General features: G+C 46.1%; 1 protein-coding gene across 5 annotated transcripts in view; it reads right to left on the reverse strand.

Annotated features, from left to right (window-relative positions):
• The window catches only part of DOCK5 (dedicator of cytokinesis 5), a 197,287-nt gene that overhangs the window by 43,650 nt on the left and 128,240 nt on the right, over positions 1 to 25,397 (reverse strand). For all 5 annotated transcript variants that reach the window (XM_037038679.1, XM_037038680.1, XM_037038678.1 and 2 more), the window contains 11 exons: positions 22,038 to 22,135; positions 21,729 to 21,818; positions 20,001 to 20,101; positions 18,123 to 18,257; positions 16,348 to 16,459; positions 15,195 to 15,265; positions 14,505 to 14,611; positions 12,364 to 12,500; positions 7,914 to 8,009; positions 3,469 to 3,567; positions 280 to 374 (listed from right to left, as the gene is read on the reverse strand). In XM_037038679.1, the coding sequence (XP_036894574.1) occupies positions 280 to 374; positions 3,469 to 3,567; positions 7,914 to 8,009; positions 12,364 to 12,500; positions 14,505 to 14,611; positions 15,195 to 15,265; positions 16,348 to 16,459; positions 18,123 to 18,257; positions 20,001 to 20,101; positions 21,729 to 21,818; positions 22,038 to 22,135 (1,141 nt within the window). The remainder of the gene's footprint in view (positions 1 to 279; positions 375 to 3,468; positions 3,568 to 7,913; positions 8,010 to 12,363; positions 12,501 to 14,504; positions 14,612 to 15,194; positions 15,266 to 16,347; positions 16,460 to 18,122; positions 18,258 to 20,000; positions 20,102 to 21,728; positions 21,819 to 22,037; positions 22,136 to 25,397) is intronic.

The following is a 25,397-nucleotide window of genomic DNA, read 5'->3' on the forward strand; positions in this document are numbered from 1 at the left end:
CTTCCATTGAAGATCACTGTTGACTGGAAGCCTTATCAATAACATAAACAGTCAACTAACACATATTTTGTGTGTCATATGTACCATACACTGTATTCTTATGCTGAGGTATGAGAGGACGAGAAAATGTTATTAAGAAAACCATGAGGAGGAGGAGACACATTCACTGTGTTTACTGAAAAAAGCCATGCCCATGTGGGCCCAGGCAGTTCAAACCCACAGCATTCAGGGTCAGCGGTGGTGAGTCGATTGCCACTGGGCCGGCATGGGCGGCCTTACCTGTTCTGAGTCATGTTCATGACCATCCAGTCTTTGGCATAGATGTTCTTTCCAATCAGATCCTTAAACATGATAAAAGTTTCCATGAGGAAGTCCTACGGAGAACAAAGGAATGGCTGAAGAAAAATGGGGTTACATTTCCTAAGTCTTCCCGTGGCACAGATGAGAAGAAACATTGTATCACAACAGGGCATTCCTAGTCCCCACTGTAGCAGACTAGCCTTCAAATAAGGTTTTGGGGATAAAAAAGTATTTTTACAGCTATTATATGATTTGATTTTTATACCATGTACTCTGATGAGGAAAGCAGAATGAGAAAATTGTCCACATTTCACAAATGAGAAAGCTGAAGTGGTGAAAAATTAAACAACTTGCTTAAGGCTGTAGAAATGGAGCAAAAGAACTGGGAAAAGAATCTGGGGTTCTGACCCCTCCATTAAAGCCAAGTGTTGTCTGAAAAGACCCACTGCACTTAAAAGGAACTCCCCAACAATCACGAGAACACTGATACTTTAAGTGACCCTGAGTCGAGTTCTCCTTCATTATTGTTAGAACACAACCCAAACGCTATAAATAAGAACTAGAGTCACGACCCTGGTGATCCCAGGAAGGCAATTGCATGTAGTCTGGGAAAAGGGTCCTCATGGTGCTCAGGGGCGATCACAGCAGTGGATCATGCGGACTGCAGTAACTAAGAACTCAGAGCAAATGCACTAAAAATCAAAGTAAAAAACTTAAAAAAGCTTTTTTATTTATTAGCTAGTTAAATTTAGACATTTGCCACTTGGATTCCCGAAATGGCAACCCCATGCAATTTCTCTAGCATGAAACCACACAGCTCTATTGCATGAATGACATCACGTGGCAGAAAGGGCACAGTACACAGGGGCAGGAGGCCTGGGTTCTGTCTCTCACTGCATTCCTCTGAGACTCGGGTCAAGTGGTGAACTTCCTGTGCACCAGGCGCCCGACAGCAGGAAATGGTCCGGCCCTAGGACCTGTCCCACCCTTGAATCTCTCTTTTGGTTCAATGGAGAGTCAAATGTCACAATCCTCAATTCCGAAATCAGAGACGTATTCCATGCCTTTTAAATTTTTTCATCATATTTTAAGAGCTCCCACCAATTTACTAACTATTCTATTAACTATTCTATTCTATTCTATTCTATTCTATTCTATTCTATTCTATTCTATTAACCATTCCCTCAAATCAGTGAGAAGTCATGGTTTGTAAAGCAAGGATTAAATTTCAATGGCAGTTACTCACTTCGGACACCCATGTTGGACTCTTGGTAATCTAGGTTCACTGTAAACAGTGACTGAATAATAAGGGCAAGTCACGCATAATCCCTTTTTTATCTACAGCTTCCCAAAGTCTGTCAAGTGGCTTATTGAGAAGCAGCAGGCAAGAGTGGAAGGCCGATATACTGAGAGGCACAAGGCCTGGCTGTCAGGGAAGCTGCTGCTGAGGACTGGAATCCCGTGGGGGTAAGAATCCTCTTCTTAATTAAGTAACAGAGGGGGAAGAGCTCACCATTGTTACAGAAAATATGAGTTAAAACCTGCTTTTTACTTACTTATTGGGGCTAAATTGTGAAGAGTTTGGCTTTAGGATAACTTCCACTATTCTACCTTATTTTTCTGATTTCTGAAGGAAATTTGAAAAAAACTATTTTTATATTAATTTTATCTTACATTTTAATAGTAATAAGATTATTATTATAAATAGCTAGTCTTCATAAGCATTAATTATATGCCAAGCACAAGCTAGTCATTTTCTGTGCATCGTTTCAATCAATGGTAACTGAGTACCACCATCAACTCTTCCAGTCAATGGTGAGGATGAGTGAGTACTCACATTAACCCTTAAGGTAGGGACTATCTTACAGGCAAGAAAACTGAGCTTTTAGTGAATTTAAATTAAACAGGTTGCCCCAAACTTCACAGAAGTGGAAGAGGCAGAATCCAGTGCAGGTCTGGGTGTTCTAAAGCCTGTGTTCTTAAACCCACTACAGCATCTGCCTGCGGAGGAGAAACAGTGCTACCCTCTCCCCTCCTTTCCTCTTCCTAATTCTCTGACCCCTGGTCTCTGCAGACACACCTGTATGCACTGTGCAGGCACACATGTGCACACTCTGCAGGCACACCTGTGCACACTCTGCAGGCACACCGGCACGTGCTCAGCAGCACACCTACACATTGCCATGGGTTCCTTGCCATGCTGCCTGCCTGGGCACCCCCTAAGTGCAGGCCCAACTAGGCCACGCGGTCCAATACAGCATTTGGAGAGTTCACTGCTGGACCAGCTGCTACTACTGATACTAAACAGTAGTTTCTCTGCAATCCTTGTGTGTCTTTCTACCTTGGGACCTCACCAAAAGGAGGGTGACTGGCAGGAAAGGAGCTGGGTACCCTCAATGCAGTGGCCATAGACTTATCAGTGTGATAGAGGCAGAAAGTCGAAAATCTAGAGCACAGAAGACTGAAATATGCACAGACTATGGGAAGTTATCGAGAGCCAAGTCTAGAGTCATGGGACATCAAATTGCTCATCCCTGTTTAGTAAGCTAAGATGGCACTGTCAGGGGCATTTTGACAGCCACTAAAAACTCCCTGAGGGAAGCATCCTGAGGAGCGGCCAGAGGCCTGGCTTAGTCTCTCAGGCTACCTCTGCTCCTGTGAATAGTAACCAAGGACAATCTTCTTGTTTAAAATAAGAATGAAATATCTCAACTGAAGGTACAGGGTTATGAGGGGCGGACGTTACCTCTCCTTGTTTCCCTTTCCAGGCAATACTAACGATGATGACGTCAACCACATCTTAGACTTTGCACACCTCTGCCTCTTCAAGCCCTTGCCATGGCATGAGTAACTACTGTCCCTGAAAATGAGGCACTATCCAATTTTGAGACCAAAAAAGGATCTCTCAAATATTTCTAAATAAGGGCTCTGTCTAAATCCAAGACATTCAGAAGTTCCGTGAGGACCCCTTGGCACACAAATTGTCCTCTTCTAATCTGATCCTACAGAAAGAACGGATACATTCCTGCGCCTCCTCACTGTGAATGGCCACATGGCATTGCAGGTGGATGGGAGAGACCCTGGGGCTGAGGGTGCTCCGTTTTGGTTCCTCTTTTGGCTGACTGTGAGAATTCTGAGGGCTACCAGGACTCAAGGAAGACAACTTACAGTGATGTCTTGTCTGGTTTTGAAAGTGCTGATGTAGTGGGTGTAGTGGCCGTCGTCCATCTGCCGCAGGATGGCGATCATGCACGCCACAAAGCCGCCCTGGAGGAGGGAGAAAACGCAAATCCCCACTCCTGAGACCAGCTCGCAGAAAAGACCCGGGCACACGTAATATGTACTTCGGTTTGCCCACCCAATCACCCATGAAGGGACCACGACAGCCTGGGAGCGTGCTGCATGCCAAGGTCCTAAGCACATGCTCCCTGCTGTGTCTGCCCAAAAGGACCTCCTTCCGGCTGAGTTAAGGCACGTGGAGGGCTTTCCTCACCCCCCTCCCTCAGACTCCCAGCAGCTAAGATTGGTGCGCTCCTGCAGGTCAAGGGACTCCAGGCTTTTGCCTGTTCTGGGTACTGAAGTTTTATTTAATCCCACTTTTGGTTCCTTTGCATTTCCTGCTCTGAATTTCACATTCTGTCCATATACTTGTCAGCCAGACACTGATCTTTCTCACTTTGCTGTCTGCTCATATTCTTTACCCATTTTTAATTAAAACATCTTTTCTAGAGGTTTGCAACAGCTCTTTGAATATTAAAGCTATTAGCCAGTTTTCAGATATTTTATAAATAATTTTTACAGTTTGGTGCTCGAAGTTTATTTTACTTACATGTATTTTTCACATACAAGGGTTTCAATTTCTTACCTGGTAAAATCTAAAATCTATTGTTTCTTTCATAGAATCCTTTTAATTTTTAAAAAATCATAAATCTCTTTTCTCTTAAAAATAGGCACATATTAATTTGTATCTTCCTTTACTTGCATTAGAATTAAACATTAAACCCCTCATTCCATTTGAAAGTTATTGTGGGCACAGCATGAAATAAGAATCAAACAAATTTTTCCACATTATTCATATATTTTCTAAACATGTTCATTAAAAATATTCATTTTCCCCTGGCTGGTGTAGCTCAGTGGATTGAGCGCGGGCCTGCGAACCACATGATCGCGGTTTGATTCCCAGTCAGGGCACATGCCTGGGTTGCAGGCCAGTTCCCCGCAGGGGACTCACGAGAGGCAACCATACATTGATGTTTCTCTCCATCTCTCCTCCCCTTCCCCTCTAAAGATAAATAAATAAAATCTTTTAAAAATTTAATTAAAAAATACTCATTTTCCCTATTGAAAGCTAGTATTTTTCATGACATCTAAAGTCTCCTTTTAAATTCTCTTAAGTTCTGTTCTGTGGATATATGTGTGCTATTGCTGGAGTCCTGTTTTAATTATTGGAGCATTATAATGTGCTCAGATCTGGTAGGCAAGCTCTGCATTGTTACTTCTATGGGGCTATTCATTTTTTTAAAGATTTCATTTAATTACTTTTAGAGAGAGTGGAAAGGAGGGAGAAAGAGAGAGGGAAACATCAATGTGGGAGAGACACATTGATTGGTTGCCTTGCCCCGCAATGGGGGGCCTGGCCTGCAACTTAGGCATATGCCTTGACCAGGAACCAGATCAGCGACCTTTCCCTTCACAGGTGAGGCCTCAGTCCACTGAGTCATACCAGCCGGGCTGGGCTGTTCATTTATGTGTAGCTTCTATTTACTTTCACTCATACTTTTGTTACTACATTAAATGGAATTTTTTCCAAATTCTAAATAGCTATTTTTATAATATAGAAATGCCACTGAATAATATTTATTTTGAAACCAGTTTAATAAATTATTCATCAGTCGTTAAAATTTCAGTTAACTCTCTTGGGTTCCATAGATAGGGTAGTCATTTCAGCTAAAAATAAGAACAATTATTTTTTCCGTTTTCAGGTTTATACTTAGTGTATCTTTTTGGTCTTATTACATTGGGCCTAATTTGTAGGAAAATTTCAACAGTGCTGAGATTTAACTTCTTGATCCTCCTTTTTATGAGCACCAAGTAATATGTCGCCTGGTGACTGCATGTTGAAACCTTTTCCTGTTCTTAGTTTGGAATAGATCTTATATCACATGTATTTGGCATCTGCGGAGTCCTGAAGCTTCTTTCCTTTTATTGAATTGATATATTTTATTAACGGACCCTTTAATACTTAACTATTTTTGAATATTCTGAATGAACTATATTAAGCCATATATAGTTATGAAAATATATATAATGTGTGTATGTTGCCCGTGTATATAATGTATACAATATGTGTATGTGGCTGTGTATAGATTATGTATAGTGTATGTATGTGCATATGTATATAGTGTATAGGGTGTGCACGTGTATATTTCTCTTTGTAACTGCCTTTCCCTCTGTATGTCCTTCCCTTGCTTTTTTCTTCATATGTCATCTCTCTCATCCATCCTCACTGGGCCTCCTGTATCTGCATCACTCCACGCATCTTAGCCACGCCCAGTTCCATCCCCTTGTTTTGGCAGCAGTGCGGCAGCAGTCCTGCCACTTCCACGCTCACATCCCCACGCTGCTCTCCAAGCACACTGAGCCAATGCTCTTGGGTTAAACACCACGGATAATGGATGACTTCTCTACTAAAAAAATAGTAGGTACATTTAAATTCAGACATATCAAGTGTTACCTGTATCATTATCTGTATCAATACATCATTTCCTAAACAATGTAGTTACCGATCTGCCTCTCTTTATATATTCTTTGCACACTTGGCAGAAATGGCTTGGCAGCTGCAATTAACAGTGTGTCCAGCCAGCACCTACACCTTTATCACAGATCTGAATCCTCGTATAATAACTTTGGGTCACCCTGAGTTTTAACCTAGCAGAAAGAACATTCTGCTTGCAATCACCCCCCTGTATTCTTGCCTGGGTCACCTCTATCACCCGCAGGTGCATCTGTGAGGGACTCTCAGCACGTCGGCTGCACTCCTGCCTCTGGCTGGAAGCCCCTTCCCCACACACCCCCTCGGCCACTCCAAACCTTCAAACCTTTGTCCAAATTCTACCTTCTCAGGAAAGCCATTCTTCACCACCTCGTTTAAATTTGTAATTCTCCCACCCTGACTTCCCTTAATCTGTTCATTTTTTTCCTCCATAGCGCTTACCTCCTAACACTACGCACTTTATTTTTTGTCACTGTTATTGCTAAAATGCAAGCTTTGCTCGGGTCGTGATTTCTCTCTGGTCTCTGTTCCCTGATATATCCCCAGTGTCCTGAATAGCACCCAGTTTACAGCTGTTCCTAATATACACTTGTTGAGTAAATAAATTATTCGTATTTACTACAGCAATTTGGGATAGCTTTCTTACTGTCCTCTAATTAAAATCTGATCATAGCTCTTAATACTGCAAGTAAAAGATGCTTCATTCCAATGGGGATACAACTTGGCTTTCAAGAGTTAACCTTGGTCTCACAGACATAGTCGATGGAGAGTGAGAGGCCAGAGCAACATGGGTACTTCGAAAAGCACGCTCATCACAGGTTGCATAAAACATTTGTTTTCCTTTGAGTCAGAAGTGCTGGATGATATCATAGGGTGCCAACTGCATTTACCAGACGTCCTCCCATGGCATCTACAGGACACAGCTGGAGACAGAACCTGGTAAGAGCTGCCTAGGGAGGAGGCTAGCTAACAACACGCACACGCTCTGCAGCTAGGCTGGCTGCCTGTGTCCAAACCCTAACTCGACTCTCTGGTAGGTGTGTAACCTCAGCATGTCTCAGCCACTCTGGGCATGTTTCCCCATTAGAAAACTGGAGTTAATGAGAGAATTTCCCAACAGGGTCAGGGGAAGCTTTCAATGAAACCCAAGGTGCCTAAAGCAGTTTCTGCATGCAAAAAGAATCGGCTAATGACCACTACGATTACCACCACTAGAGCTGGAAGCACTATCACCACCGTTAGGACTACCAGTCCAACGAGCGCGGACCCAGACAGAGCGCAAAAACAGATTCAGAACTAAATCACTTGACATAACAGAGCAAGTGCTGAATGCAGCCACCAGAACCCCTCACGTTCTGGTCACTGAACATTTCACTCCTTGAACGAAATATTAAATATTTGAGAGTGTTCGATTGAATGGAAACTGAGGTAACAGTCTACCTAGGGTGTCTGCGTGCCTCAGTGGGCCTCTGCTTTAATGTATTAGAGGAGGCTTTTGTTTGCTCTTCCCTGTGAGCAAGACTCCTCAAGAAGGGGTCCACATGCCTCATACTCATGGAATCTGGCATAACGCTGCCCCGTGGGCCTCCCCACCCTTTTGGATCATCTTCCCTCAAGAGACAGTTAACATCAGAACTCAGGTCTGCTCACAGTGATAACCAAGGGTCACCCACTGGGGGAGGTCAGAAAGTTCTAGATCCCATTCCTGTCCTAGGGAGGAGGTGTGCAGGCAGGCCTGTGGGAATCTGGTCTCGAGACACTGGTCCCAACAGCCCCCCACAGGGGCAGATGGGACCCTGAGAAGCAGCAGTGGCAGCGGGTCCCCAGAAGCACTACTCACAATGTGGGGAGCCTGGCGGCTCATCCCGATGACGGTCCGATTGATCCTCCTCAGCAGCCGCTGCATTATCAGCTGTATGTGGGGTGCAGTGGGGCCCTGCGGAGGAACAGAGGATGGAGACCTTCCCTGACTCAGCTTCGTTTTTCTCCCGAAACCTCGGATGGATGAGGTTCCTCTGTAAATCACATCCTGGCTCTTCCCTACCAAGCAGTCTTACTCAAAAGGGATTAACGGTATTATTCACAATAAGACATAGTGTTGTTACTAAGGGCTCAGTTGAAAATAATCAGGTCTAACATTTAAAAGACGAGCATGGGGATGCTTTCCTGCGGCCACTGACGTGACCCGGTTCTGGGTGGATGCCCATTTTGCCGACTCTGAGCAGGCCAGCCTGCCCCGGGCAATAGGCACATGCACAGGAAGTGAAAGGCAATAATACAAAGTTTTCACCACCTTCTGCATAGCCAAACTAACAAACAAATGAAAAACAAAACTAAGAAATTCAAGTCAGGGAGATGGTTATGAATGGAGTGAGTGTATCCACGGTTGACCCTCTACCCCTTCCGTGATGGTACTGGACATGGGACTTTGGGGACAAGGCGCTGGTCTGATGGGCTAGTGTCCTCGTAAGAACCACAGGAGAGCTCGCCTTTTCCCTCACACTACTGATGCGCACCGAGGAAAGGCCACGTGCGAACAGAGCCACCTGGGAGCTAGGAGGGGCCCTCACTGTGAAGCCAAGCATCCTGGCCCCTCGGCCTTGGGCCTCCGGCCTCCAGGACTTTCATTACGAGGTTGATGAGCTGTCACGAAAAAACTTCTTTCTTTTCAACTAGCCCCTGGTAAAACTGGTGTCATTACACACGGTTTCACTTCAAGTCCCAGAGCCTATCAATGACACTGAGTGAGGACTGTTTTCACAAGTTTTTTAATTTATTGGGGTGACATTAGTTAATATAATTATATGGATTTCAAGTGTACAACTCAATAGTATAGCATCTGTATATTGTATTGTGTGCTCACCATCCAAAGTCAGGTCTCCTTCCATCACCATTTATCCCCCCTTTACCTTCTACCTCCTCCCCTTCCCTCTGGTAATCACCATACTACTGTCTCCGTCTGTGAGGTTTTTGGTTTTGCTTAATCCCTTCACCTTTTCCACCCAGTGCCCCCATCCTCTCTAATAGCTGTCAGTCTGTTTTCTGTACCTCTGAGTCTTTTTCTATTTTTTTTATTCATTGGATTCCACACGTAAGTGAGGTTATACGGTATTTGCCTTTTGCTGACTAACTTATTTTGCTTAGAGTAATGTTCTCCATGTCCATCCATGCTCTTGCACAAGGTGAGAGGTTCTTCTTTTTCATGACAGCGTAGTATTCCACTGTGTAGATGTACCACAGCTTTTTTACCCACTCATCTACTGATAGACACCTGGGGCTGTTTCCAGATCTTGGTGATTGTAAATTAGGCTGCAGTGAACACAAGGGTGTTTATGTTCTTTCAAATTAGTTCTGGGTTTCTTCTGATATATTCCCAGAAATGGAATCACTGAGTCATAAGACAGATCCATTTTTAATTTTTTTGAGGTAACTCTGTACAGCTTTCCACAGAGGCTATACTAGGCTGCATTTCCACCAACAGTGCACAAGGGGTCCCTTTTCTCCACACTCTAGCCAGCACTTGTTTATTGATTTATTGATGACAGCCATTCTGACAGGTGTTAGATGGTATCTTGTTGTGGTTTTAATTTACAGTTCTCTGATGATTGGTGACATTGAGCATCTTTTCTCATATGTCTCTGGGCCATCTATAGGTCCTCTTTGGAGAAGTGTCTGTTCAGGTCCTTTGCCCATTTTTTAATCAGACTGTTTGTGTTGGCAGCCTAACAGACTGACATAAGGATTTAATGGTTTGACTCTGTCAGGTGTGACTTTGGGCAATTCTTTAACTTTCTTGAGCTTTAGTGCCTCATAATGTTTATTTTTTAATTTTTCTTCTTTCCATTTTTTTGATTTGGTGTTATATTCATTCAGCTTCAACTTATTAATATTCAACTTGAATTTTCAAAGTCTTGATCCATTCTTGCTTCACAATAGATGTTTTAAAACTCCTCATTAATGCTTCAAATAACTACACCATTCCTCCTTGCTTTCTACTCCTTGTTTACTTGCTTCCCATCTCTTTGACTGGAAGCGACTCACAAGACCTGCCTACGGTAGGGATGCTGCTCTCACCTCCAAAGACACAACCTTTCCAGACTGCAGACCTGACTAGTGTGTAAGTCGCAGCAGGGCCTTGGGTGCAGGAATGAAAATTAACAGGGAATCCTCTGAGCCCTTAAGAGATTTGTTCTCCAGCAGGAGAGCGGAGACATGTGTGTAAATAAGCAAACACAAAGCTCCCTCAAGGAGGTCCTGTCCACAAGGGCAGGGCACTTGCCTCTCTTGTTCACTGCTGTGTTCCTGAACCCATCACAGTGCCTGGAGCTCGCGGGCTGGTCAGTGAGTGTCCGCGAACTGAGTTCATCACTCAAGGTACAGAAGGATAATATCCTTAAAAGGGACATAGGGAAGAGGCATGAAGGGAACCAGTAGGGGAGTTTGGTGGATTATACCAGTAGCAACTGCTTGGAGGTGTTTACTGCAGCTGGGCTTTGAAGAATAACAACAATTAGGAGACAAAGTTTTGGGGGCAGATGAGGGAATCCTGGACCATAAAAAAAGACATAGGAATGAGTGTCACTAATTAGAACCTAGAATTAACCGAGGAGATGAGAGATGCATGAAGTTAACTCATACATTTTAAAATGCTTATGGTGGAAAAAAAAGCAACGTACCATCACCGCCAACAAAAAGTTACTGAATTTACCACTTTCACAGAGCTTCAAGAGTGATAATTTTGAATGACTCTGCTTATTACAGGGAACATTATTGGGAAGGCAAAGATAATTTTTTAATCCAATTAAATCTCCCAACACAGAAGTAAACACTCTCAAGTCGCTGCTGAAGAGTCATTCTGTGAAGTAGGAAGGTGGACAGAAACACTACATATTTATTGAAAAAGAGCCACAGAAGGGGGGCAAGCCCGCCAAGCCAGCTGCGAGTCTCACGTGGTGCTGAAAGGGAAGGTGGGCACCGTGAGGTCCATCTAGGCTAAGGGGCTACGTAGCGGTGGGGGTGGGGCTGGGGCTGCCGGACTCCTACGCTTCAGATGAATTCGGCATCATATACACAGATGCTCCACGGGACACTGTGGCCCAGACAGGACCAGAGTGCCCTGTGTGCCACTGTCAATGGAGAGCGCTCTGGGCTCCACCTCAGTAAGTGAATTCTGGATCATATGAGTTACTTTCAAAGTATGTTATTGTCATTATGACATGATGGATCACATGTACTTATTTGCTGAAAAATCCTTGGTTTGGGCATCAAATTCCCAATCACAAAATTCCTTGGGAAAATTTATTCCATTTTATAATACGGTTTCTTAAAATACATGAAAATTAAAAAAGGTTAAAGTATAATTAATAAATATCAAATGAATAGTACACTTGGTAAGGTGGACTCCAGGGCCTCCGGGAACAGGAGAGACAGGCAGGGGGAGAGCAGTGGCGCCCCCTGCACTTCCACGGCGGATGTGCCCATGTGATAATGAGCAGGTGAGCTGGACTGTGGCCACACTGGGGTGGACCTTGAAAGGTGAAGCTGGGAGTTACTGATGGGAAGAGGCATAGGGTTCTTCCTGTCCTCCAGCAGAACTGAATCTGAAGATTTACTGGTGAGAGAACGGGCCTGGGCAAAACCAGCAGGACTTTCCTGGCTCACGGGACTGACAGTGCACATGCTGCTGTGGGGGGTGGCGAGGCTTGTTTGTACCCCACGGAGCACATTCTGCGCAGCTCTCCTGCCTGCTAAGGGGAGGTGACCCCTGGGCCTGTGGGCAGTGCTGGCCCTGCCCCAGGAAGTAGGGGTGCCAGGCAAACTCAGTCCCCGGGGGTCAGGGGCACAGGTGCCTGGTTTATAGTAATGAGGCCAGATAAGGAAAGGTATTTTTCACTGGGCTCCGCAGGGTCAGTGTCTGTATCTAAGATGCTCAGGAATATCTACAGTGGTGCTGTCAGGCAGCAGAGGTAAAAGGGGGCCCAGGTTCCTGTGTATAAAGGAAACATCTGAACAGGACTCCAGTTCTGAAAAGGGCTCCCAGGGGCCGCAAACACCAAGAGCCAGGCAAGGGAGGCTGGCCAGGCCCCAGCAGCGCACAGACTGTCTGGACCGAGACTGGCAGAGCAGCTCGAGCGAGCAGGAGCCCCTCCAGGCGTCTCTGAAATGGGCATGCCCTGCACCAGTGCCCCGATTCTCAGCTGCCGGGGACAAGCCCCGAAGGCCAGGTGGGACCCCCATCCTCGGCCCTGGGACTATGTGCGCATGGTCTACGTCAGGGATGCGAGACTCACCACGTCTTTCCTGTCCAGCACTTCCAGGATGTTGCTCAGAAGCTGTGCGCTCGCCTCATGGTCCGGCTTGCTGGAGTTGTCATCTAACTGGCTACTGAGCTGGTCTATCAGCAGCGTCAGGAGCACATCCCTGCACTCTGAGACAGGAAAGGGAGGCAGCTCACTGGCGGTGGCTACCTCTTGCAGTCCCCTGCCCACTCCGCAGCCCCAGCTCTTAGGCATGAACTTCAGCCCCGTCACCTGATTTTTAAGACTAAGCAAATTATACCTATCCTAGGTAACTGTAGCAAAACGTTTCAAGTATTTAAACATTTAAAGCAATGCCACCTTGATAACTGACAGTGAAGTTATATGAAACTAATAAATTAAGCAAGTTATACAGGTAAAAAAATGGGTTTTGATAGGAAGAGACTCAGAGAGAACAGAAAAATGGCTGTCGGGGGAGGGGCACTGGGGAACTGGGGAAGGAGCCGGACGGAGAAGTCCAGGTGGGCGGCTACAGAACAGTGGTGGGGGTGTGGGGCACGGCACGGGCACTGTGGGCGGTGATGCTGTGGCTGTGTGCGGTGCCAGGTGGGCGCTGGGAACACCGGGGGGCACTTTGTCAAGTACATGACTGACCACTGTGCTGTCCACCTGAAACCAGCACAAAATAATATTGAATACACATTGTAACTGAAAATTTTAAAATAGAAAAAATGTAAAATAGTTTATTTTGAAATATTTTACCTAATGGAAAAAATTTACTCTGAAGTTCTTATAAACAACTAGCTTCACTAGTTGATTTTAACCCATTTCCCAGACACGCTGTCCCTGTTTTCGCAGGCACGGCACCTCAGAGAGTAAAGCCTGTTTCTCCCTTTTGGGATCTTCGCGATTATAAAGCATGATTATGATGAGTCCAGATGTTCTGGACGCTCACAGAAATGACTGCTAACAGTGAGAATACTTCCATGAAATGAAACTAATTAGTGGATGCTTGCTCTGTGTGCAAACACCCTGCCTTTCTTGGCCCATTTATCCACTCTGCATCCTTAAAGGCAGAAATAATCATACCATATGAAGATGTTTAGTAATATTACATTTTCTACTTTAGAGCACTAACTAGCTTTTTATACTACTTCCAACTGGGTCCTTGCAACAGTTAAAATCTCTATGCAAACATTCATTGGGTCAGAAAATATCAGAGTCAAAGAGGCTTCTCATTTGATCTGGTTCAAGTCCCTCCTTCCATAGAAACAGAAGCTGGGACTTAGAGAAGGTCACTCTTTTGTCCAGAGTTACATACTAGCCAGGGGCAAGGCCAGAGGGTTCTCCCACCACCACACACTCCACACTCCACTGAGGGGTCCTGCTGGTCCTCACACCCTCAGGGCATCCTGACCTGGTGGAAGATGCAGAAAAGTTCCCACAGCAGCCAGTCTTGGATTTATTAGGGGAAAGACCAGCTTTCAGGCCTTTTGCCCATGTTAACTTTGGGAATGGAGCAAAGGGATTTAGACTCAGTGGCTGTGGGCTTGACTCTAACTATAAAATAAACAGTATTTTATGAGTGACAGTGTCCTCTCCCCTTCATGCTCTCCCCCTTCCCTCCAGTATACCAGTAATGCCACCCCACCCCAAAGTCCTTTGCTTTGTAGTGGTTGCCAATTTCCGTGGTGTAAATATTTCCACCGTGGTCAATCTGCACTATTCATGTGCCGTGACTAAGCATGGAGTTGAGGACCGGTGCACGTAATCAGCTGTCTGGGCTGGAGGCACCCATCACACATGACGCTGAAGACCCCTGCCTGGTTTTGGGGGATATACTAAGTATGGATCAAAGAAGCAATTATTTAAAAGGACCACCTTTCCTGCTTGCTTATTACTTCCTGGGCTTCCTAGTTTGTGGACAGTGCTCTCTAATTAATGAAACACTTGACTGTTCTCATTAATGAACATGTCATCTCACTCTTTTAGGAACTATTGGAAACACTGAACTGCCACCACCTTCTCCTTTAAGCTGGTTTCCCAGGCGGGCCTTAAGTGCCAACAAACAGCTGGTGAGGGCGTGAATGATTATTTTAAAAACGGCCGGTGTTGGCTGAAGAAGGCAGACAAGACTAAAACTTCAGCAGGCGCTGTTTCTGGTGGAGACTCACCTGACTGCCGAAACAGATTACTCTCCACTATCTTGGTCATGCAGTTCAGCTTCTGGCGAACTAACTGGTTGTCAGGAATGCTCTGAATGAACTTGCAGAAGAGCACACTGGAAGAGAGGCCCCAGTGGTTAGTGTCTTCATGGTGCCAAGTTCAAGGTATCATTACATTTTTCTCCTCTGCCCCAAGACCAGGATGTGGAGACATTTACCTGGAAATCTCTCCCCAGCAACCTGAGAAGTCCTCTCTAGGAAGCAAGGGAGAGACTGTGTTCCTGGCTCATGACAGGGCTCGGCCTCAGGGCTGACAAGGCGTGCACTGCCGAAGCACACGGGGCCGGGGCCTGCTTCCAGACCTGCCCGACACCCCACAGCTGCAGACTGGTTGTTGCTCACCCCGCCCAGTGTGCATCGCCCTCTGGCTCTGCATTCCTGGGGCACTTAGGTATAGGGCAGGGAGCACATTATGATGTAGTTAATTTCAGGTCTGCCTGTCTTATTTTCCCCCGAGAAAGTGCAAACCTCTTCAGAAGTAGGCCTTGTGTCTTCTTTTATATTCTCCCCAGAACTGAGCACAAAAAGGTGTGCAGTTAAAACGTGTTAGAAGAGTAACTGCCCACACCGCAGCCCAAGCCCCAGCCAAACAGGGGGTCTGCTTTTGTGTTAAGAAACAAATTTTTTTTTGCTATTTACCTGAGCTCAACAGGATCGAACACAAGTTTAACATCATTAATTATGCTCGGGAGGTACTTCAAAGCCGCCCCCTGTAAGAAAAGCACCAATGGGAGATTCAGTTGCTGAGCAGGACAAATAGAGAATTTACTGCTTGACCCCAGGAAGAAAAGGCTTGGGTCTGACTCAGGGAACGGGGCACAGACGTTCCTGCACGGAAGAGGAAAGCGATGAGACCCGCAGTCTCCTAACAGGGCTGTCCAGCCCGCAGCCCGTGGGCCGCACGCGGCTCAGGATGGCTGTGAATTCGGCCCAACACAAAATCATGAATTTACTTAAAACATTATGAGACTTTTTGTGATTATGTATTGTAATATATTTAATGTGTGGCCCAGAGATGGCAAGAGACTGGACACCTTAAAATCTTTTTTTTTCACGAAAGTCAGGAGGCACAGCTTTCTGGCTTCACTACCAATAAGCACTGCTCATTGGATTCTTCCTTCTAAGGAGGAAGCTAACATCTTGGCCTCTCCCTCGCAACACTGCCATAACGAAGAATAATGACGTTTAAATTTGAGTCTTTAGCCCTGGCTGGTGTGGCACGGCTGGACTGTGAAGCAGAGGGACACCTGTTCGATTCCTAGTCAGGGCTCATGCCTGGGTTACGGGCCAGTTCCCTGGTGGGGGATGCACAAGAGGCAACCACACACTGATATTTCTCTCCCTCTCTTTCTCTCTCCCTCCCCCCTTCCTAAAAATAAATTGTTAAAAAATAAATTTGAGTCTTTAAAGATTACGTATTTTGCATTTAAAAAATTGATAATGATGAAAACAGTGGCTACTTTGGACTTCCAGAAAGAACAGGAGAACTAAGAACAGAAACCTGTTGCCTATACCATTGGAATCGCTGGGCTGAACTCACAGGGGCCACAGAAGCCATTCAAGGGAGGTCTGAAAGGGTAGCTTGCATTTGGCAAGATGACACCTGAGAATATCAAAGTGTAGTAAACTTAAAACATAGGTTTCCCCGGTATTTTCTGTAACTCATACTAAAATTTGCAAGCTCTCCATGAACTATGCTTTACTTTGTTTGTCTCCCACCAAGACCAGTTTTATTTTTTCCCAGGGCGTCCTCCCTGACAGCGGCAAAAGTTACCCATGAAGCCATTCTGACCTTGATCTTGACAGCTTCCTCCAGGGGCCTGTCCATTAGTGTGTTGAAAGAGAGAAACAATTGGCGGATTGAGTTATTAAATTCATCTCCATCTTCACTTTGGCCATAAAATCTTAATAGGAAAAAGGGAAAAGCAGTGAGACTTTCCATCTTTAGAAGACATTTTTGGGCATGTCTGTTGCCTACACACAGCTGGAGGCCCAGCCCCGTGGCCCCCACTTCCAATTGCACAGGGAATGGTCACAGGGTGTGCCAAGCTGGTTCTGGACAGAGCCCAGTAGGCTGAGAAGACGCTGCCATAGGACACTGCCCCCGGGAGGGGTCTGTGTGCGCCGCCCTACCACCGAGCCCTCCGGCTGGCCCACCGCCATCAGCTGGGCAGAAGGAGTTCCCCGAACTCCCTCACCCTCCCTCTCTGTGCCACTCTAATCATTTTGCCTCCTCTGGTCAAGCCCTCATCACTTGAGCTGACATTTCAGACAACGCGTGGAAAAGCGCCTCAACCCAGAAACATTCCGAACTAGCCCAGGCTGCCAAGTCTGTGAGGGTCACTCCGTCCATGGAAGTGGCCACGTCTGTGGTGATGGCCTGCTGTACAAAGGGCCGCCCTGGACACAGGATACCTTGGTCTTCAATGACACACGCTCATTTTGATTAAAGTTCGCTGCTTGTCAAGATTTGTCCAGCAACTGCAAAGTTGGTTCTTCTGCATCAATAAGTACTACTGGACAAATGTGATACTTTCTTTTCTTTTCTCTTTTTCTTTCATTTTTGCTTTTTATCCATAGTCACAAATTCCATCCTTAAAAATTTATAAATATAAATTCCAATTTAAACTTTATCACATGTACAGGTGAAGATAGGATGTGTGTACTGCATTTTGATGAGTATAATGTTAAAATTAATCAACCACTAGAATTTTTCTTTTGTAAATGATCTGTCTTTGTTTTTTATTATTTAGAGATATTTACCATTCATCATGTCTTGATTTATAAGAGCCTATAATCAGTAAAGCTATACATCTTTGATCTGTACTATATGTACAAGTTTATTTTCCAGGCAACTTGTTTGCCTTTGCTTATAGCATATATTTTTTAAATATATGAATTTAAAAAATTCACATGCTTGAATCTACAGAGCTTTCCCCTCTGCCTTATCAATACATGCTCACAGCCGGGAAATCCCGCTGTCACTGAAGGCTGGGGTGGCGCACAGTGGTGAGTGCTCCCGGAAGAGGCACCTCGTGCTCCGTGGTCTCCTCTCTGTGTGGTGCAGCTGGTGCTCCAGGGCTCCAGACTGGGAACCGTCCTCTCTCTGCAGCTTAGGCTCGCCAGGTAGCTGAGCGTGGCGTCAGCAAGGAAACTCACAGCTCAGGAAGCACTGCCCCCAACCACCACCGCCACCTCCCCTCTACCACCCCAACAGCTCATGGTCCTAGATCTGCGCACCCCATGGCGGCTGGACGCCCCCTCCCTGCAGTGTGGAATCCTGCCACAGGAATGTGCCTCCCTGGGCTGCCACCCCCACCAAGGCTTCCAGCAAACTGCACGCCCAAGTCCTCCGTCACTGCAGCCCCAGAAGTTCTGCTGACCTGGAAGGGCTTGGCACAGACCTTCCCTAACGCCTTCCCAGCCTACCTCCACCTTCAGCCCTGATGTTCTGAAAGCTGGCCCCTGGGTGACCCAGGAGCCCACAGAGCTGAGCACAAGCCCAGGATTAGGGAACCCGCCACGAAGAGAAGGTTCGGCATCCCATCTTATTGCAGTGACCGTTACCTCAGGTAGAGCACTCTGGATTGGATGATGAATCGGAACAAGTACTTTAAGGCTTTCAAAGCCAGAAACAGCAATTCCGTCTTGCTGGAGTCCTCTGCGTTAGCCACATAAAAGTTCAGTACCTTGGAGAGTTTCCTGAAGAGGGTGAGAAAGGAAAGTGTCCGTGGGGCAGAGTGGTCCTCAGAGGTGTGGATGTGCCACAGAGCGGGGGTTTGGCATAGTGGGGAAACAGAGTCACTGCGAATCCGGTCCCTTCTCCACCACATCCCAAACAGGTAAACTGACTCCTCTGCAATTAGTTTCCTCACCACGGTCTAGACTCAGAGCTCCCCTTCTGCTTAGAAACGGGGGATGGTTTCCTTCCCTTTGTAGGATTTTACCACAGGACGAAGGAATGAAAGAGTTGGAGATTCAAACTTTGAAGATACAGTAGCCTCCGGTATATTATACAGGTATTTTTAGAGGCTCCTTGTAAGGGAGAGTTTGCCCATCTGAGGCAGTCACCTTAAAAGATGTCTATTTCCCTCTGATCGGCTCAAACCTGGGGGAATATTTAAATGTGGAGGCAGACGGAGTGTCATCGCGTGTGGAAGGAGGAGGAGGAGGAGAACACCCCTGGCTGCACACTCGCAACAGAGAGCACTGCTCTGGGGCTGTGGAAGGCTCTTGTTGTCTTTCCAGCATCTTCAGATGAGACACTAACTTAATCTTCTGCTAGTTCACTTTTGAGGGCACTGATACTCGGAACTCTCCTGGGCTCTCTGAGTTTTCTAAGAAGAAACCCACAGGAAGCACGTGAAACGCACGCCTGCGCCATGGAGGGCTGCATCTGGCTCTGTGTGACGGAGGTCCAGTGCCAAGGTCACCTCGCTGCGGCCACTGCTGCCCGAGAGGTCGAGGTGCTGGCTGCAGTCAGCCTGCCACGGCACCGCGCCGCTTCCCCCAACCCAGTGGGCACTGCATCCTTGTGTTAGTCAGTGCCTATGCTGCAGGGGACCACTGCTGTGGTCAGAAAAGGACACGAGGGATGATTGATTTGGCCTAAAGATCAGCCAGTAGCAACTGCCATGATCTGGCAAAAGCCACTGTCAGAAAGATCTTTGCCGATCTCTGCCCCATTGCCATCACCACGGACCACGCTGCTCTGCACAGCAACTAGGAGGCAAGGGTGGGGGTGGCAGGCCGCACAGCACACGTGGTGGACCGAGCACTCCCAGGCAGAGTGTGAGTGCGCTGAGCCGTTCTCCTTGGTCATGGCTCACAAACCAAACAGAAAGAAGGCTACACTATGGAGGAGGGAGAGGCCACTCCTAGGCAAAAGAAGGACAAATGAAATCCTCTCTTGTCTTATACATGATAATTCTCCTAGATGTACTTTTGCTTAATCCACTGTTTGCTCCCTCTGGGGCCTCATGCCAGTCTCCAACACACCTCATACCAAAGATTCCGGGTATGGGCGCCTGCCCTGCCTTATGTTCCAGCCTTCAAGGGGCTGAAGTAACTTTAGGATCATACAAATGTAACTACTCCTTCACTGTTAAGGAGTTGAGATTACATTTGGTCCTTTGAAGGCAACCTCGAGGCCGATGTGGTCCCTGGTGAACATGAGGTTGACAGCCCTGTCTACGGCTTCAGCGCCTCCCCTGGATGGTCTGTCTTCTTAAAGACACACGGCCTTTTCTGTTCGTCACCTCCCTGGGGGAAGAGGCAGAGCATTGCACCTGTCCCCGGGTTAGAGCACTCACACGGTGCCTCTCCCACGGGGAAGCTCAGAACAAGGTTCCGAGCCCATGACCCTCTCATCTCTCAACAACCATTCCAGCTAAGGGCACACATCTCGCAAGCTGACAACAGGCCACACCCTGGACCCCGACTTACACGTAGGCCAAAGTGGCGCTGAAGTGCTTGTAAATGTAGGTTTCCAGGACGGGGTTGAAATGCTGGAACTTGATGTCTCCTATCAGTGAAATAATGAAGACCTGCCAAAGGTGAGACACGAATAAATAGTGTCACTGCACAAGCCCTAGGCATTCTGTCAGCAAACTGTATTTTTATTTTTTGTTTTTAAGCCTCATCCAGAGACACTTTTTTTCACTGCTTTCAGAGAGAAAGGAAAGGAGAAAGAAACATCGATGCAAGAGAGAAGCGCTGATTGGTTACCTCTTGGGCACACTCAGACCGGGAATTGAACCCAAAACCTTTTGGTACAGGACGAGACTCCAGGCAAGTGAACCACACTGGCCAGGGCAGCAAACTGGGTTTAACGTTGGTTTGCTGTCTGCTGTTTCTTCATCAGGTTTGCACCATTCTCACTGTACTATTCCAGAGCTGAAGTCAAGCCTTAGGTTCCGTTTCATTGAACACGAACAGGAACCACCATTAAGTGCTGGGCACTGTGCTAGACGCTGCGCAGACACGAACAAAAGCCACCCGGCCCTGGGGAGCTGTTTCAAAGAGAGTCCAGCTGACCAGTAACACAAGTCAGGGCAGGCTGTGGGGCAGGAGGGAGGGGGACACGGACAGGGGCTTCCTGTGAGAACACTACACTCTGACCCAAGGATGCAGCCTGTGAAATATTCCTTGAGTTTCTCCTCCTGAGGGCAGTGTGGGTGACCCAGAAACCAAACTCCATCAGATTTCTGCCTCCCAATTTCACACTTGTCTCGCTACCAAAAGCATAACCTTCAAATGACCCCTTGGCACCTACCCATGCTGGAAGCACACAGAAAGAGCCCCCAAGACTCCCATTTATGCCCCTTACCCTCCATTCTGTCCTGCAGGGAGGTGTCTCCAGACCTTTGGTGCAGAGCTCAGATCCACAGTCTCCCCCTCCTGGAAACCTGGCCAGCTGTGACCTCAGCTGCAGGTACTTCCTGTCTTCATCTGACACCCTTACCTCCCATGCCCTGGACACTGCCCAATTGTATCAAGGTTCTCCAAGCTGGTGAATGACCTAAAGTTGCAATTCACCTTCCCCCTTGGCTGACAACATTCAGGTAAAGCTCTGCATTGAGTTTAAACACCAACAATAAGAAAAGTACTGCTTGGCTTGGTTGTATCAGTGTCTCCCCCTCTCCTACCTTCTCAGGTTACCTCCCTTTGTCTAGATTTCAGGTCTTAGAACAGACAGTGTGCTACTTACTTTGTGTGACAAATTCAGTTGTCTGCAGAGCTGCGTGTCCTGCATATATGAGATGAAGACTCATCTCTGACTTGTAAAGTCAGTCTCCCTCCCATGAACACACACACATACACACACACACACACACACAGGCATCTTTGTTAAGGGTTTCTCCTGGTTCTTGATCAGACAGCTTTCACGTGAGTTAAACTGATTCCTGATTTCTAACGTCATACACCCTTGTTTTCCCTCATGAGAAAGAGAAAGCACATCAAAATTGAGATCTAACAGGAAGTAGAAAAAGAAAGGCTTTGAATGTAAGTGAAATGTTTCTAATTTTACTGCCAGAAATTTAGCCTCAAGAAATAGTCAAGGCAGATGTATACTAATATTTATGTAGGACACTAGTCATTACAATTGTTTATTATACATGAGTAACTCATAGTTGAAAGAATAAGCACTAGTTAAGAGGTTTAACTGCTTACCAGTGCATCAAACACGAGAAAGTCGTAGGTTTCATCGTCTGACATTTCCATCATTATGTTAAAAAGTGCATCTAGTGTATCTTGCAAAAACTGAGGAAAGAAAAACAGAGGTTATTTGTGCTTTTGGTTTGAAATTTGGGGATAATTAAGCTTCAATAGCATAGGTTTACAAATAGCATTTTCTTAAAAATCACCTACTTGCTTCCCATTGTAGCCAAAAAGTTTCATATTTACAATGACAGGTTTAATTTAAAGTGTTGAAATAATGACATGGTGGGTATATTTCTAAGTATGACCATGTAAACATACCTTAACAATCTCTCCTCCTTCCACCTCCTTTAACTTCTTTAAGTTGTGTTTAATGTTCTGGGAGTTCGAACGCCAATTTAACAAGCCTAACAGGTCAACTAGGAGAAACAACCACAAACCAAAAACATTAGACACAGATAAGAAAGAGCAACCCAAAACATTTCAGGGTAGAGCTACAGAACTCTCTGGAAAAGACAACGGTTCTTTTTTAAAAAATATTTTATTTATTTATCTTTAGAGGGGAAGGGAAGGAGAGAAGGAGAGAAATATCAATGTATGGTTACCTCTCATGAGTCTCCTGCGGGGAACTGGCCTGCAACCCAGGCATGTGCCCTGACTGGGAATCGAACCGCGATCATGTGGTTCGCAGGCCTGCGCTCAATCCACTGAGCTACACCAGCCAGGGCAAGACAACGGTTCTTAATGGTGGGCAATACTTTATGTACTCTTCAATTTACTGTGTCCTATCTAAATCAGAGGAAAACCTTACAGTCTTTCATTTTTCAAAGACAAACATATCAGTTACTAATGTACATAAAATGATACCTGAATACAACTCACATTTTGCAAATAATGACACTCCAGCCACACCTCGCACACTCCTGCCTCTGCTTAGTTCTGCTGCACCTGCTTAGTTTCTCCCTTGTCACTAATGTGCTTGGTGGGTTCAAAGGGAAAAGGGAACTTATACGCATGCATTAATTCATTTAAACATCTCATTCATGCTATAGAGCAGATTTGATTTTTCCCATTTTGAGATGAGGAAACCGACTGAGGCTTTGTGAAATGGAATTCCTTGCCTTTGGTCACACAACTGCCAGGGACTCGAGGGGACGGAATCTCATTATGGGTTTATCTGATCCCAACCAATCACAGTTGTTGCTACTCTGACATCCTGCCTGCCTGGAGTCTGCAGAGAGACAGACGAACAAATCACGTAAGTCGCTAATAGGCCGAACAGATTCACAGCCCTTCAGGTAAGTCTAGGACAAAAATCTTGCTTTTGCATTTAAAATGCAGAATTTTGAATTTTTAAGCCACTTACAGCTTTAATGAATGCTGAGCCACTACAGTGTCCCAGGGAAATATGGCAGGTGCCTGGACCTTTACTACTTTAGTGTTCTGTTTAGTACATCAAGTTACTCTTACTAGTAACAGAGCTTTATCTAGTTAAAGCAGCAATACAGTTTTTTTTTAAGATTTTATTTATTTATTTATCTTTAGAGGGGAAGGAGAGAGGGAGAGAAACATCAATGTATGGTTGCCTTTCGAGCGTCCCCTGCTGGGAGTTGGCCTGCAGGGAACCAGCCTGCAACCCAGGCATGTGCCCTGACTGGGAATTGAACCGCGATCCTCTGGTTCGCAGGCCTGTGCTCAATCCACTGAGCTACACTAGCCGGGGCCAGCAATACAGTTTTTAATTAATGAATACACACACATATAAGTAGTTGAAAACATACACCTTTCATTAAAATAGTTCGTTTGTGTCACAGGTATGCTTGTTTTATTGGCTTGCATGTTGTTTGTTTTCTCAAAGTCTCTAAAACCCAGTGCCTACAGACCCCCACTGTCAACAGAATCAAGTCCCAGAACCACTCACAAAGCATGAGGCCCCAGGGTGGCCCTCCTGCCAGGCCCCTGGCCACCATTCTCTCCTTACCCACAGCAGTCAGACCCCACACGATGGCATGCTCCGAAACAGCTTCCTGGCTTTGCATGTATTCTTCCCGGCTTTGCATGTATTCTTCCCTGTCTGAAATGTGCCCACTACTACGTAATTGTAAGCTCCTACTTAAATTTCAAGACCCATCTCTACCTTTATTTCCTCTGGGAAAAAATTCGCAATCATTCTCTGCTGTGGGTACTTCTTCCTCTGTATACATGTATACACATATATACATACATGTACACACAAAAAATTAAAAAATACACTTGGCATCTCTTTCATTCTTCCCATAGATTTGAGCCACTCAAGGCACACTGCTTTCACATTCTTATAACCCTATCATGCTGCTGGGTACCTAGTAGATGTTCAATACGTTTGATGAATGAGTGAATGGTGAATGAAAAGAGAACCAGCAGTCCTAAGGAATCTGATCAGGTGCTCAGTACAATTCTTCATTCCTTACTGCCTCCTTCCCCCCCTTCTTTCATTACTTAATAATAGGCCCTCTGCTAGGCCCGTCCAGGGGCACTGCCCTCTTCTGGCTTCCCATCTCTCTTTCTGCTGCAGGCCAGCCAATGGTACCACTCTGCTCACTACTTCACTCACTGCTGCCTCAGGAAAAGGACTGAGATACTGCAGTCACCCAGCAGCTTTAGGCATTTGCAAAGATGCCGTCAGTCCGCCCAGAGGCTCACTCCGTAAGACACTGGCATGCCCCGTTGCTGCTCCTCTAGGGAATACATCTGGCATCTGCCGGATGCTAGCTCTTGGGGCCAGAAAAGCGGTGGCAGAGCATCAGGGAGACAGGCTGGGCTGCTGTGTGTCTGTGACTCATGCCGGCTGATGCACACGGCTTTAGCTAGTCTTCCCTACTGCGTAACGTCTATCCCCTTGTACAAATGTACTGTAACTATTCATTCATTGCTGTCAATGAACATTTGGGTGGCTTCCAGGGTTCTGCTTCCACAAACAACTCTGCTCTGAACTTTCGTGTATGTCTTCTAGTCTCGAGGTGCAGCAGCTCCTCTGAGGCATTAAACTGGAGTAGACTTTCTGCATCCACAGGAGTGACCACGTTACCCCGTGTTATCCCATGTCATCCAAAGTTGTCCCAATTTCCACCCCAGGAAGTGTGAGAATTCAGGATGCTCTAAATGATAGTCCCCAAACCTAGGATAGGGAATACCTTTGGGAGAGGATTAGAAACTGTAACATTTAATAAAGACAAAACCATATACTTTGAAGTTATATATCCACTCACAGACCCAAGACCTCCACTTACGATCTTAGGCAAAATATTGTAGCACTTTAACTTGATTTTCTGATTCATCAACTGAGCTTACTAATGGCAATGCTGGGGTCTGCATGTGCTTGGGCCGGCTGTGAACGGACTGGCGTGGGACCCCCGCCTGCAGGAACTCCCCTCCGCCTTTTCTGGAACAACTAATGTATCCTCCCCCTCCATCGGGGTCCAGCATCGAGTGATCCCATGAAAACTGGTCTGTTCTCATTTTGAAAAAAATAATGAAGAGTCTACAAGTCCTGTCTCTAACAAGGGCTAGTGGCTTTTAACCTGTTAAGTCTGAACAGGCCTTCTAAGGTCTACAGAGAAACGCCTTTGGTCTCGGTCTCTGTGGAAAGAACGGCTGCCCCGTTGACCAGGAAAGGCCCGCAGAGATGGGTGGTGTGTTAAC

This window comes from Sturnira hondurensis, unplaced genomic scaffold, assembly GCF_014824575.4.
Source record: "Sturnira hondurensis isolate 20B ecotype Veracruz unplaced genomic scaffold, ASM1482457v3 Scaffold0024805, whole genome shotgun sequence".
NCBI classification, from domain to species: Eukaryota; Metazoa; Chordata; class Mammalia; order Chiroptera; family Phyllostomidae; genus Sturnira; species Sturnira hondurensis.